Source organism: Dermacentor silvarum, chromosome 1, assembly GCF_013339745.2.
Source record: "Dermacentor silvarum isolate Dsil-2018 chromosome 1, BIME_Dsil_1.4, whole genome shotgun sequence".
Lineage (NCBI taxonomy): Eukaryota > Metazoa > Arthropoda > Arachnida > Ixodida > Ixodidae > Dermacentor > Dermacentor silvarum.
In genome coordinates, this window is record NC_051154.1 from 150,075,655 (window position 1) to 150,090,324 (window position 14,670).

At 41.4% G+C, this 14,670-nt stretch overlaps 2 protein-coding genes across 7 annotated transcripts in view; one reads left to right on the top strand and one right to left on the bottom strand.

Annotated features, from left to right (window-relative positions):
- LOC119436225 (ras GTPase-activating protein raskol-like) overlaps window positions 1-14,670 on the top strand; it is a 379,883-nt gene that overhangs the window by 152,826 nt on the left and 212,387 nt on the right. For 4 of the 6 annotated variants that reach the window (XM_037703015.2, XM_037703016.2, XM_037703017.2 and 1 more), the window contains one exon: window positions 5,988-13,081. In XM_037703015.2, coding sequence (XP_037558943.1) covers window positions 5,988-6,237 — 250 coding nt within the window. In that variant the 3' untranslated portion in view covers window positions 6,238-13,081. Of the gene's footprint in view, window positions 1-5,987; window positions 13,082-14,670 lie in introns of those variants that run through there. The other 2 variants (XR_007463548.1, XR_007463546.1) reach the window with 2 other exon arrangements.
- Window positions 1-14,670, bottom strand: part of LOC119436231 (prolyl 4-hydroxylase subunit alpha-1) — a 404,330-nt gene that overhangs the window by 133,886 nt on the left and 255,774 nt on the right. The window lies entirely within an intron of this gene.

The window sequence follows — 14,670 nt, forward strand, 5'->3', positions numbered from 1 at the left end:
ATCATCAGCAGCAGCAACATGATCACTTTGAGTGAAATTGTAGGAAACAGCTGCGATCAACCTCAGTGCAGAAAGCACGAAATGTGTACTGTGACGTCGAGCCTTTTCAGAGCAGCCAGGGTTACAGCATCCTACAGTGTTCTTGATGTCATCTTTTATAGGCAAATGTTGTGATGTAGGGCCGTAGACGTTCAGCTGATTGTACTCGAGACCAGCTTTATTTTTTAGGAGGCACCTGTATAACGTCACTTTCATTGCAGCCTGTGTCCCCGTTTAGCAGCAAAGTGAGCAACCAGTAAGTTATGTATGCCAAAATCAAATTCAGAGGCACTACTTTAGAGTCCCAATGTCCACCGTCATGGATGCACACATTTACTCGATAGTAAAAAAAGACATTTGCTTCATTCACCAAACAAACCATTCACATTTGCCTCTGTTCCTTCAAGAACACATTTCTATGTCTTTAGTTGATCTGCTGGAGCATGTGAAGAATGTAATTAGGATTATCCTGTGGGCATCTGACGTAAAACACACTTTTTCACACTCCAACTCAGCATTTTGCATTGACGTCAGGCCCAGGGTGTCGGAAAGAAATGTTTTTCGTTCTGGTTTTAGTTTCATTCCACTGAAAAACGTTCCGTTCTGGTTCTGCTCCGGAACGCAAAAAAAATTACCCATAACGGTTTATAATGGTTTTTATTTGCATGCAAACATTTTCGAAGCGAGCTAACGATAAAAACAGTATTTATTTTTCTCAATAAGTTAATTTCGAATTCTTAGATCATGCTCAGTGCCTTGAGTCAAGGCACTGAGCATGATCACTCCGAAAAAAAATAATAAATAACGTTCCAGTTATGTTTTCGTTCCGGTCAAAAATATTTTTTTCTGTTTTTGTTTTTGTTCCGTTCCGACACACTGGTCAAGCAAGCCGCTCAATTATGCACTATCTGGTCCATACTCAGCCAGATAGTAGCACAGACTTGTAGCAATAGACAGGCATTCAGAGTGCTTGGAAGCACTGTTTGTTTTCTAAAATAATTTAACAAATGTCTACACAGGTGGACGCGCTGGGTCTCACGAGGTTAATAGGGAGTTACTGATATAACATACCTAAGTGGCTTGCTTTGAGTGTACTCAAAAACCCAAACTCCATTGTGGACCCTTTGCATTCTTTTGTGTTGGGCTCTCTTTACACTCTTTCATAAGCCCAGCGGTTGGCGTCCCCTACACAAAATCTAAAACTTCCTGAATGCTTCACCACATAACAGTACTGTCTTGCTGCAAAGCTGACTTGAGGAAACCGGCCATTACGCAGTGCATATTAAACCTTTGCCTCACATGACTTCCTCAACACATTTCTCGATCTAAAGCGAACAGAGTTAGGCTCACACTGCCTACACATAAATTACTTAAATATACACCTGACTTTGGCTAGCTACTTAGCACATAATGGGAATTATGATGCGCCTTTGTTGCATGACTTTTTTTCTCTCGGTGGAGCTGGGGCAACATTTTGGGAGATTTATGGCTATGTCCACACGATTGGAAGGATTGGAACGAAATCAGGAGTCTTCCAGACAAATCGGGAGAGTTGGCAGGTATGCTCCCATGTCTGAAAAATTGGTCAGCAAGTGTTACTTAAAAATTGCAATGATATTTCTTTTCATCATTTATCAAGTGTGAGCCTACTTGCAATTGCCCTTTGGATTTTATAGTCATTTACAGACCCCTATTTGTGTCAGTAGCATCAAGCTTAGCAGCCTTGGAGATGCCCATGAGGCAAGTCAATTTTCAATAAGTCCATAAGTCATTAACTTAATGCATGAGGCAACAGTCAATTTTCAATAAGTTCATCAGTCATTAACTCAAATGGCCGTTGAAAATGTGCATGCGACATGGATATACAGTAGATTTCTGCTAATTCGACTCCATTTAATTCTATTTTTTGGTTAATTGGATCCCAACTGAACGTCCTAGCCGGTGCCCATACATTTCTATGTGATTAAACTTCAATTATTTTGATCCTAAAATTAGCCTTAACCTGGTAATTGGAGCTTGGCTGGTCATCATGTATGTGCTCAACCCCAGTGACTGCAGCATTGACTCTCATAGCAGCAGCGTCTGTCTTGACCGCACTTAGTGTACAGTGAATGCTTTGAACATGCGTTACTTCCTGTTGAAGACGCCTATTTTAGCCCTCCCCCAAAAAGATTTTAAAGCAGAAACATTAGCTCACAATGAATTAACCCTGTAATGCCCAAACACAGTTCCACATCAAGTAAAATTGGAATAAAGTGTCCACATGTATTTCTGGCCATGGAGAGTGCATTTGTAGAAAAAAAAACAATAATATTTTTCAATTATAACTTAATTACTGTACTAATTAATTAATTAATTAATTAAATTTTTTTGTTACACTGTCTACTGCTGAAACTTCACTCCAGCATAATAAAAACGCAACTATGAGCTTTGTATTAGGTTTCCCGCACTTCAATCAGCATTTTGAGGCATCAAGCTCAGCATAGCATATATGATAGGTTGGGCATTACAGGATTAATAAAGTATTTACCCAATGCTAATGCACCTCTTTTTCCAGGAAAGCTTCACTGAAAATTTTGGGGCAGAGCAATTTGATATGAAGCCAAAACGGGCATCCTCTCCTATATTACATGCAGAATCATTGTCTATGAATTAACATACCCAACCACGCTTTCTGCCAATGAAGTAGCACAAAATACCACGCTGCGCTCCATTCTTTTCCTACGCAAACGGAAATTAAGATTTGCCTATGACGTGTTAGACTTCCTCTACCCCCTTGTGCCAATCACCACACCATCTTATTACACTCATCAAACTTGTTCACCATATAGCGTATTTACTCTATTGTAACGTGCACCCGTTTTCGTGACCCCCAAAAAAATGTTCCTTACAGTACCGCGCACCTCATGCTTTCATACAGAAATACAACTTTCTCTCATTTGGAAAAACAAAGATTTACTCACAATGCAATAAAGTTGTGATGAACAAAAAAAAGTCGCAGTTTCGCCCGAAAGGCGAAGCATCGATTGCGATAGCAAATTAGTAGACCGTTATATGAAGTAAGGATAGCAGTTTTATCGGCCGTACAAACTTGCAAACATTCGCTTACTAAATTAATTAACAAGCACGGTGTCACTTGCGCACAAGCAAACATGAACACATGTCGCTCGTTGATCACGGAAACTCACTGTCAAAACGCCGGAGTGACGAAGCGCGGCAAGCGAATTGACCTTCGTGCTAGCATGCCTCTTGCTTCAACGCGACCTATAAGCAGCGAAAACTCGGCGTGCGGCGGACTTTCCCCATCGCAAATTGCTTTCAAGGTAGGGCTAAGTGAATTGTCGCAGAATACATCCTGCTTCGGTGCACTGAAACCCTTCCACGTTGCTTTGCTGGCGAAAATCCTCTCCTTCTGTTTGCGCCAGTCCTGCATGCAAGTTTCAGATTCTCCGAACGCCCATGATGCGGCCTGATTTCCATCTGTCTCCGCACACATGATCACTTTCCTTTTAAATGCGGCATCATGATGAACTCGACACTTCATGCTGATAGAGCAGACGCTAAAAACGGGAAGGCATTAGACTAATGCGTAAGAACATGTACTGCAGCACATGGAGGAAGCTACGGCAGCTAGGTTAGAGTGTAGCTAGGCTCTAAGCGTGTGTGAAGCGGCCATTTTGAAATTCCTATGGCTATATGGTAACGCTGATTTAGGGTCGTACTCGATTCTAACGCACACGCGATTTTTGGACCTGTTTTGTTGGAAAAAAAGTGTGCGTTAGATTCGAGTAAATACAGTATTACCAAATGCCCATCACACAAATACAGTCGAATCTCGTTAATTCGAACACGCTTATTTCGAACTGCCGGTTTATTCGAACTGACACTCTGGTCCCGTCAAAGTTATGTGTATTTCAGTGGGCGAAAACGCTCGGTAATTCAAACGCGAAAGCATTTGCGGCGGGTAATTCGAACATACCGCAGACCGACAATGCTCTCAGCAGCACGCCAAATAACGCGGCGGCGCCTCCGACCGGTATTGCTCCGACACCGCCATAGAGCAAAAGCTTAGGAGGGACCCCTTCATGCAGCGGCGGAGGCCCAGTCCGGCCAATGGACTGCCCACGCCGGCAAACACTCGCTTCCCGATAACAGCAGAAAACGAAACTTCAGGGAGCGGCCTAAGCTGGTGCCGGGCCGGCTGGACCAGCGGCGTCGGCACCCACGCCGGCAAGCACTCGCTTCCCGATAACGGCAGAAAACAAAACTTCAAGGAGTGGGCTAATCTGCACCGAGCCAGCTGTACCGGCGGCGGGCGCGCAGGGAGACAGTCGAAGGTGAGAGAGTTTAGAGAGAGGGCGAGGGGAGCCACTGAAACCACTGCCACCAAAGCGGCAGAGTTGCCGAGGCCAAATCCGCTTTCCTGCCGCCCTCCTCCCTCACCTTCGACGGTCTCCGCCGCGCGCCATCGCCATGTCGGCGCGGTTCGCTCCCTGAAGTTTCATTTTCTGCCGTTATCGGGAACCGAGCGTTGGCTGGCGTGGGCGCAACTCGCTATGCGCTTGCGCGCCGTAAAATTTCACGACTCGCACCGTTCGTTCGTCTTGCTATGGTGCTCGAATACTTGAAAAATATGTCCTTCCGTTAATTCGAACAAATTTTCGGGCCCCTTTGAGTTCGAATTATCGTGATTCGACTGTATTGCACACATCAATGCTTGCCATATATGATTCATATCATCTTGATCATTATCAGTCCCAAAGATGAGGACAAATTGCAATTTGTTTTTATATTCAAATGTTGCCACCAACTCTGGAACAGTTTACCCAAAGAAATAAAAACTTTATCATCATGTAGCTCTTTCAAAGGTGTTCTGCATAACTAGTTCTCAGGCACACAAGAATAAATCAATGTGCTTCATGTTCACATTCCTCACTTTCAGTTATGTGCTTTATGCCTGGTAGCGTGATTTATGTATTACCTTGCTTTCGTGCTTTTTAAAAAATAATAATACACTTCTTCAACCCTTTGGAGGTCCATGCCATAAATATGCGGTGCCGCGAACAAGTCCCAAATGGTCGGTGCCATATATTTACGGCGCCGTCTGTATGTTTGAAAAACGCGACAATTTTTCAATTCTTTCTTACCCAGCAAGTGCTGCCACCCTGTGTGGATACAAGTTTTTTCTTCTACTTCTACTTCTTTTTAGACTCTTGGTTTTCATTCTACAGCTTCTTACGCTGTCGTTACAGCAACCGCTCACACATCCGCGCGTGCGAGGGTGCGTGGCAGTTAGTTTTGATTACGCTTCACAGGCTGTTTCCGTTCATTGCACTCGTAAAAACTGATGCCCATCTGGTTTCTAATCTAAGAGTCACCGCTAGATGCTCGCTCGTCTCTTGCACACAAGGGTGCAATTACATCTGTTCACAGGCGGGCGCTAGGATATTAAAAATGATGCCGCCATATTTTTACGAACAATGCTGTCACGTCTGCATTTCTTTTCTTGAGATACAGTTCGCGGTTCAATTTGAACGTCGCGGTTCAAATTGACCAATCATGTGCGGCTCGATGGAACGGAACGCCTCCGTTCCATTTTGGAACGCGTACAAGATCGCGCCCCTGTATTCATGAATAAACAATGCATGTTTACCTACGGGAAATATTTTTGCATTTGGCAAAAGAACTTGACCCTCAAAGGGTTAAGTTTGCACTCATGAAAGATGTGCGCATGTTTGCTTCTTTACTTCAGAGATGCATCCTACAACCTTATGGTTCTGAAGTCTCACCTTAATACGCCTATGAACTCTGTTTGGTGCAATCAAGTTTATTTATTTATTTATCCTTAGCACATTTCTGGCTTGTGTCTGGGTTATTCGAGGGAAAAAATTGTTTCCGATGCAGTTGCATTGAATATGCAGTAAGCGTCCTCTTGGGTCTTCGCACAGGCTAATCACTGTGGAAGATGAGCTGCGACGGGAGCAGCGGGAGATGCAAGGCATGATTCGGGCCAAGCAGCAGCTGATTGATGCACAGGAGCGCAAGATCCAGACATTGGACGCTGCCAACCAGCGGTTGCTGGGAGCTCTTGCTCAGTTACGCCAGCACTATCAGGACCAGGTTCAGCTGGAGCCCCGACTGCTTGCCAATGGTGCTTCCTCGCCACCACCACCCTCATACAGGAGCAGCTCCTGCTGACAACGTGTGCCCATCACATTTACACAAGTGCTACCTTGGGAAAAGACACATTGTGGCCTCTTTGTGGACAAGTGCCTAAACTGCAAAGTATCCCCACCCCATCCCTGCAACACTTTTGTGACAGTTTCAACTTCGGTGGCTCATGACTTATGCAATTTGAACTTAGAAAAGCCTATCTGCAAGCAATGTGCAAATTCATCTTGTGGGCTGCATAGTGCTAGCTTTTGCTAAAGGGACTTTTGAATGGTTGTACAATAGAAGAGAGGTTGTAGTAGTATCCTACTTGTCACACCAAGCCAATGGCCAAGAAGTTCTACACATGCTCTTATACAATCTCCCATGGCTGTAATGTCTTTGGAAGGAGGTAATGGATTTATTTCTTCTTGGTAGGAGCTTGCAAAGCTTTTTCTTCTCAAATATATCATGTGGTGTTATGGTACTAGTGAAGTTTAAATTGGAGCATTGTTTTCAGTGCACCAACAAAGCTGGCATAGCATTTCACATGACCACTGCAATGTCAATTTTTGCCCACTTTCACAAAGATGTGAAGATTTTGCAAATTGCCTTGGGGCACTTGTGGCCTTAGTTTTTGCACTTAGTCAACACTGCAGTGCCTACAATATAAAATTGTTGAATGCATTTTTCTGTTGTACCCTTAAGGATGTGAAAGTAAGGTAACACCATCAGTTTCTAATGGACCAAACTCAATATTTAATATTGGAGAGTTGCTTTAATGGACACCAGTGGTTTTTCTCTTTCTTCCCTTTATGATCAACAGCTTAAAATATTTAAAACTACTGCTTCGACTACTGATATCTGACAATAAAATGCATTTTGTTCTTTCTTGTCTGGCATAGGTAGGGTATGCATCTTGAAAAAAACAAAATGCTTGATTCGAACTTTGGGGCAGTTTAATTATTCTTGACAAGTTACTTACCAAGCAGGCAAGTAGGATAAATTTTTTAATTAAATAATTGTGAGTTTCCCATTCAATTTGCTTGCAAAATGTGATACATTTAAGCACCCTCCTCAGCTTAAGTGTCTTGCCATCCTAATTTTGTTTCAAGCTGCAACGAATAGTTCTTTGTGCACCTGACCAGCACTGTAGTACTCACAGGCTGAAATCGTGTCTGTAATTATCTGTGTGGTATACTTATTGGACGGAGAGGGGTTACTGAGCAGCCATTTGACGTTGCTCGCTGGGATTTTGTCACAATTTCTAGGGTTAATCGCAGCTGCTTAGCACTGTGCTCATACTGGAATGCTCTTATTTGCAGGTCCACAGTGACCAATTCAGTCTGTAGGAAGAGGTACACTATTTGTTACTTGTGGCTCTTATTGTTTTGTAATTGTGATTGTAAAGTTTGATTTAGGATGAAGTGAGGTATGACCACATTCTATATTGCGAGAATTTTAAGCCTATAACTAATAACTACCTGTTTATATAAAACTTAACTTTGTTCATTGTACATCGATAGTTTCATTGCTTTAGGTGCATTGGCGTTTAATATTTTTTCTCACTGATGTCTGTTTTCGTACTTTTTTTTTTTCGTTGGACTTGCTTGAGTTGAAAAACTATGACTTATCGCTTCAATTATTGCTATAATGTTTCACTGATTTAAATACCTTGGTTTTTAAAATTGTTCTCGCACACATCTTCTGTGCTCTTTTTTTTTCCTTGCTAGAGTGGGAAAGCTTTGACAGGGCAGCGCTTAATTCTCGGAAAACTTGTTCATTGCTAAAAAGCATGGTGTATTTTTCAGGTACCTTTGAAATATTTCTAATATGAGGGCAGAATTGGCTATGGAGATATGTAAGCTGTAGATCATATAAATGCAAAGACGGGCACTTTTGTGAAGAAATGTTCGTTTTTGTGTCTGTATGTGTGTGACCTGTTCAGAACGAAGTTTCCTCAGGATTAGTTAGCAGTAACCAAAGCTTAATCGAAGCACGTCTAAGACGCATCAAAATCTCAAGCAGCATGTAATATGTTTGCATTGTATGTATTACAGGCCACCCTAGTCTGTCTGTCTTACTGAGCATGTCTGTGGTCACAGTTATGGTTTCTTAAGGGAACAGCATTATCGATTTATTTCAAACTTGAGTTACACTTTTTACTTTCAATAATCAAAATATGCTGGCTTCAGTTTAACAAAAGTTAGCAAACAGACGACTATAAAAAATGTAGGGTGGTTGTGTTCTATAGACAGTTGTAGAAGTACGTAACAGGAGTAAGGAAACTAGGCCTTCATGCATAGTAAAAAGGTTTCATATGCATTCTGACAGAGAATAGTTGTGTTAATATATGTTCTCAGATAAATTTAGGCAGGATCATGAGAGCCAGCTATGTGGCCTCCAATGCCATGCTAAGTCTGATACAAGCCATCAGTTTCAAGTCAGGTATACCAGGTGTTTGTTTTTTAGCTGCACCAAATTTTTTTAAATTTAAAATTGTGCTACCTGCCACAGGCAATTTTTAAACATTTGGTGCAGCTGAAAAAAGTATCCTACAGTCGAATCTCATTAATTCAAACTGACGCTGCGGTCCTGTCAAAGTTGTGTATTCCAATGGGCGAAAAAGCCTGGTAATTCGAACGCGAAATCATTTGCAACGGTTAATTCGAAAATACTACGCACTGACAATGCTCTCGGCAGCGCGCCAAATCACGCGGCACCGCCTCCGACCAGCATTGCTCCGGCACCGCCATAGAGTAAAAGCTTAGGAGAGACCCATCAATGTCGTGCGCCAACATTAAAAAAAAAAAAAAAAACGCGGCGGAAATTTCGTTCTCTCTCAAATGGCAAGGTCGCCATTTCTGCGTTGCGCCGGAACACACGTGTACGTGCCGATGCCTCAGTCACGCGGAGAAAATGGCAGTGAACCCTTCTTTCTGCTTCCTCTATTTTGTAGTCGCGTGTCTGCCCACGCCGGCAGAAAACGATAACGGCATAAAATGAAACTTCAGGGAGCTGGCACTGGCACGGCGGCGGGCGCAGACGGTGATAGTCGAAGGTGAGGGAGCTACGAGGGAGTTGAGAGGGAGAGCTAGGGGAGCAACCGAAGCGGCGGAGTTGCCGAGGCCAAATTCGCTTCCCTGCCGCCTTCGTCCCTCACCTTCCACGGTCTCCGTGTGTGCCCGTCGCCGTGCCGGCGTCACCCACTCGCTGAAGTTTTGTTTTCTGCCATTATCGGGAAGCGAGCGTTGGCCGACGTGGGCAGTTTCGTGGCCCTCGCTCGCTATGCGCTTGCGCGCTGCGATATTTCACGACTCGCACCATTCGTGCATCGTGCTATGGTGCACGAATAATTCAAAAATACGTCCTTCTTATAATTGGAACAAATTTTCGAGCCCCTTCGAATTCAAATTGATTGAGATTCGACTGTATATATTTCCTGGTATTGTTTGAGTAGATTTTTCGTCTAAGATGTGGGGTATTTATTGTACTCGGACCTGGTTCCATTAACTGCAATGGTGTATTTTTTCTTTCTATCACTTTTGTTTTTTTCTTGTTCATGTGTTTGTTGTTTTACATGGTAGCACTGTGTGGAGACCCCTGAAAAAACTCAAAGATGAGATTAGTATTGCTCATTTCTCTGAAGCCACAGTTATCTCAGCAGGATCGGCTTTCCTTTAGCTAAGCTGGATAAAGGTGCTTGCATTATTAAGGGCTATAAAGAAAATCTTTCTGCCCCCCTCCCCCTACTATCTGGCCTACTAGTTTTTATGCATAAAACCAGACTAGCTCTATACTCTGAGTTTCCTTGTTGAAAGCTGTCTGTACAGTTGAGTTTTCCTTACAGCAAGTCTCTAATTATATGTTGAATAAATTACCACAATATGACAGGGCTACTACTAGTATGCTTTATCTGAAATGTGTCTGCCATTTACCACATCTGAGATTTGCTTGCTTGCATATAATGGTCTTTCTTGGGGACCTGATGAGAATTTTGTCAGGTGAAGTGTTCACTCAGGTGAAGCTGGTCCATGGAAGGGCTCGCCTTGAATGCTTCTCTTCATTTGTGTTTTGTACTGCATATACACATCTCTGTTGCGCAATTTTTGCATTTAGATTTCATTATTTACTGTTCACACAACAAATTATGCAGCAGTTATTTGCTCTAAAGAAAGAAAAAAATGTTTTGTATATACAAAAAAAAGATGTTATGAAGAAATGGGTGTACATTATTGCAACGAAAGCTGTGGCAACACCTTATTTTTTTGTACAAATTGCAGCTTTTGCCCAGCTACTGCATTTCAGGGATTGCTAGTGAATAAATCAAGCTGTCATTTTTTTCTTATTTGTATAAAGCTTGTATTGTTTTTGTTTTCAGTTTAACGGAAATGTTGATTAATTTGCAGCATAGGTGTGCCTTTTGCATGTTTGAATACTGCAAACTTTTGTTGATGTTGTACCCATTTATGTTTGGGTCTGGACGTCATCCTAGGCTTGAGGTTGTATACCTGTTACATTATGCCCCACCATGTGACACTGAAGGCCATGTTGTCACTCCCAGATCCATTACCAAAGAGCACCACTTTCTCTTGTGTGAAAAAGCTTTTTGTTCGTTGATTTTCATGTGTGTCCAAGGACAAGTCTTTGACAGTAAGAGCACCATCGCTCATGTAACAGGATGCTCTGTGCTGTTGGTGCACACACAAATATGTGCATTTTGACATGCAATACTGTCCAGAGGAGCTTATAGAGAACACTATACATGTTAAAAGCATACAAATATATATATATACAAAAACACATATACATATATATATTATTGCAAGGCGGCATATTGGGTAGTTGGTTGGGATTCATTGTTGAAATCAGTTAACAGTGCTAACAAGTGCTAACCAAATAAACCTTCAGTTGTTAGTCAGCACTTGTGTCTGCCCTCTTTTTGTCCCTTGTGAGCACTAGCACTGTTACCTGCCTTCAAGAATATATATATACATATACATGTGCTATACATATTGAATGATTGTTGACTGCTTTTTTGTTTGTTTTGTAGTGGTTGATTAAGGGGGTATGGTTGGGTAAATCGACCAAAAGACCGATTTTTTTGATTTCATTAAAAATTAATACACTGCAGTGGCCATTTAAAAATGACGGACGCAAGGGTTTATTTACATGTTGTTTTACATTTAAAAAAAAAATTTTATTTCATTATTAAAGAATAATACACACTGTGCGGAGCAAAACCGTGCAGTGGCAAGCGCACAGGAGCGCTCGAAGCCATTTAAAAATTGCGTCAAAAAAGGCGCCTCCTGGTATTTAAAATTAACATAAAATTGCGTTTTTCTCAAAATCTCTTCCTTGAAATTTTTCTAACCTTGATGTACCTTTTCTGGAAAACTATCTGACCGATTACGCTGAAATTTTCTCAGATCATACAGAAATCCCTTGCAAATAGTTTGAACCTAAAACTGTGAACAACTGTTTGAGTTATAATTCTGAAGAAAAAAAATTAACTGGAAGGTCTCCCTTACGGTACGTGACAAGTGAGGGAAATATTTTTTTTTTTCTTGCGAGGTGAATGTAGGAACCCAATTTTTTTTTAGGTTCGGAGTAAAGCCACTATAATGTGGAATCAGTGAGCAAAATTTCATGGTCATACCATTTTTTTGTTTCTGAGAAAAGGTACATTTGATTTTACACCGCAGCCCAAAATTTCGTTCTCAAATACATCAAAAATTTTAAAAAGGCAGCAGTAAAAAAATTACACCAAGTGAAGGCCAAAAGCATTCTTATTCAACACGCAAAATGTCACATTAAAATATGGAACAGTTGTTGAGATATAAAGCTGAAACCAAGATGACCCATTCATCCTACCATACCCCCTTAAGTTCACCTATGTGGTCTGTCAAGAGGAGCACAGAGGTCGGGAAATGGGTCATGCAAATTGAACTTTATGACAAGTGATTTTGTGTTGGCACATGTGTTTGCTCACCCCATGTTCCATGCAAGATTTTTTGTGTTTTCCACCATCGCTTTCGTTAACTTTGCACAGAACACACAACTGGACTATTACACTTCACATGCACTCATTATATTGTGAAAAATTGCTGTAAAATACACTCCATTCGGAAGTGTTTGGAGCATTCATAAAAAGCAACATGAGGATGCGTTAGTCTGCACTTGAACCAATGTTCTCTCTATTGTAAGTCATAAGATTTTCCGCAGGTATCAAGCACATCGTTGAGTATAATGATGTGCATATTCTCTGTCATAACTGGTACTACTGAAGAGAATGTATTTGCTGCACAGTAATGTCTCTGTGGGCATGAAATGAGCCTGCAGCTAGGGTCGGCACAACCAGAAAGTTGACATCGGGTGCAACAAACCTTTCCCTGTCTCCCTCTTTTATCATCTTGGATGTAGCAAGCATATTGCTTTGTTCCCAGTGGCTGCACTTGTCTGGAAAGAAGCATTGAACAGCAGCAGGTGTTCGTGTTTAGCTGGCAATAATTTGCAACCAATGCCTACTAGCTTCGTTACTCAGCTCACGTTTTCTCTTGTATTTCTCATGGTTAATGTCAGTAAACAGATTCTAAACATACCCATAAGGCGCATACCCATGTACATCTTTGGAATGAGATTTCAACTTGTCTGGGCAGTGAACAACTTTCTTCCTCAGATGCAATGTGCCTTGTGCCACATACCTTGGGTCAAATGAAACGAGGGGGAGGTAGGGAAGGCTGTTTATTATAAGCTTGTATTAAGTTCATTTCGACTGCCACACATGACTCATTTTTATTAGTTGGTGGCGCTCAGCGTTGTATTGTATCAATCAAATATATTTATATCTAGTACTGTGCAAAGTTTTTGTAAATAAATTGTCTATATTTTATCTTGTGGTCTTCGTCATTCAACTGTGCTTTATATGTGGACACCCAGGTTATAAAATTCAATGGCAATCTTTTGCAAGAGGCTTCATTAGTTATGGCATGTGATGTGCATGTCGTTGAAAGTGTGTATCTGTAGAAGGGTTTTACAAGTTGGCAGAGCTGCTTATTGCTAGAACAGTGCAAGTGTCCACTGCAGAGTGAGTCAGTTACGATGCCCACATCCATTCCATTTTCTTTTTTCCTTTCTATGATTTACAATAAATTACTATTGCTACTAAGAAGCTAATTAATGTATAGATAGCTCAAGTGCTGTGTCCACTGATGGGAGCATTGTATTCCTGCCCTCTAGTTCCTATTAACGCTGATAGACACAACAATAAAAATAGGATTGTGTCGAAAGGAAGTGTGTTCTTGATCAGGTGGTGTCCACAAAAAGTGCAATCTGAAAGGTGAGAAATGCAAGAAATGTATAGGAGAAAAAAGTGGAACTTATGTGTCCCACTGTCCACCTTATCATCGAGCAGGATGCAACATCGTCGCACTCTTCTATCTTGTCATGGCTGCTTGCAAAATGATCGAAAGCAGCCTGCATGCACTAGTGCACTATACAAGCAACCAGTGCATGTTTTGCGTGCTTTTGTTGAATCTATTCAGCACCATTTGTATTGTCTTTTAGGGCTGTCCAACTGCCTTTCAAGGCTTTCCAGTATTGCAATAGTTCTTCAGAAAAACCCGATGCTTCTTGTAAAGCATCAAAAGTTTCGTACATATCACATAGTGATGTGATGTGGGGGTGAAGTTAATAAGTGGTTAATCTGTTATTGGTAGGAGTGTGTGACAAATTGCAATGCCTGAGGTCACAAAAATCAGAAAAGCACATAGTTGTCATGAATACCTGTTTTCAAGTATTTTGAGTGAACGGTTTGTGGCAAATGGGCTTTCACTTTTCCTGTGTCATTGCTCTAGTGCAAGAAAATTTTGCTCAAAAAGATCATTTATCTTTATAGTGAAGAAAAGACAAAACAGTGGGAAAGGAAGATGAATTAAACAGTCGAATGTGTCAAGTGCTGTTCCTTTCTGATGAATATCAAATTTACTGGAAAATAAAAGTTCACCTAAAGTGCAGAAATGTAACAACAAAAAAAACGTTCCTTCGTAATTGTAGTCCATAGTCGAATTTACAAGTGCTCTGCAATGATACATATTAGATTTACAGAAAAAAGGTTTTCACCGATAATGCAGGATTGTACATCACAAAATTGTTCAACCATAATCGTAAGTGGTTAATCTCTCTTAGTAGGAGTGTGTGGCAAATTGCAATGCCTGAGGTCACAAAAATCAGAAAACCGCATAGCTGTCATGAATACCTGTTTTCAAGTATTTTGAGTGAACACTTTGTGGCAAATGGGCTTTCACTTTTTCTGCGTGATATTTCATTGCTACAGCATCGTTAAGTTGCTCTGAAAGGTGACAGATATGTCCTGCTGTCCCTAAAGTGTTGATGGTGCGAACCGAAGTACTAAGTGGTTGAAGCCCAGATGTACAAGTACACTGTGGTAAATGTTGGCGATAATTTTTTTACTCTCTACTC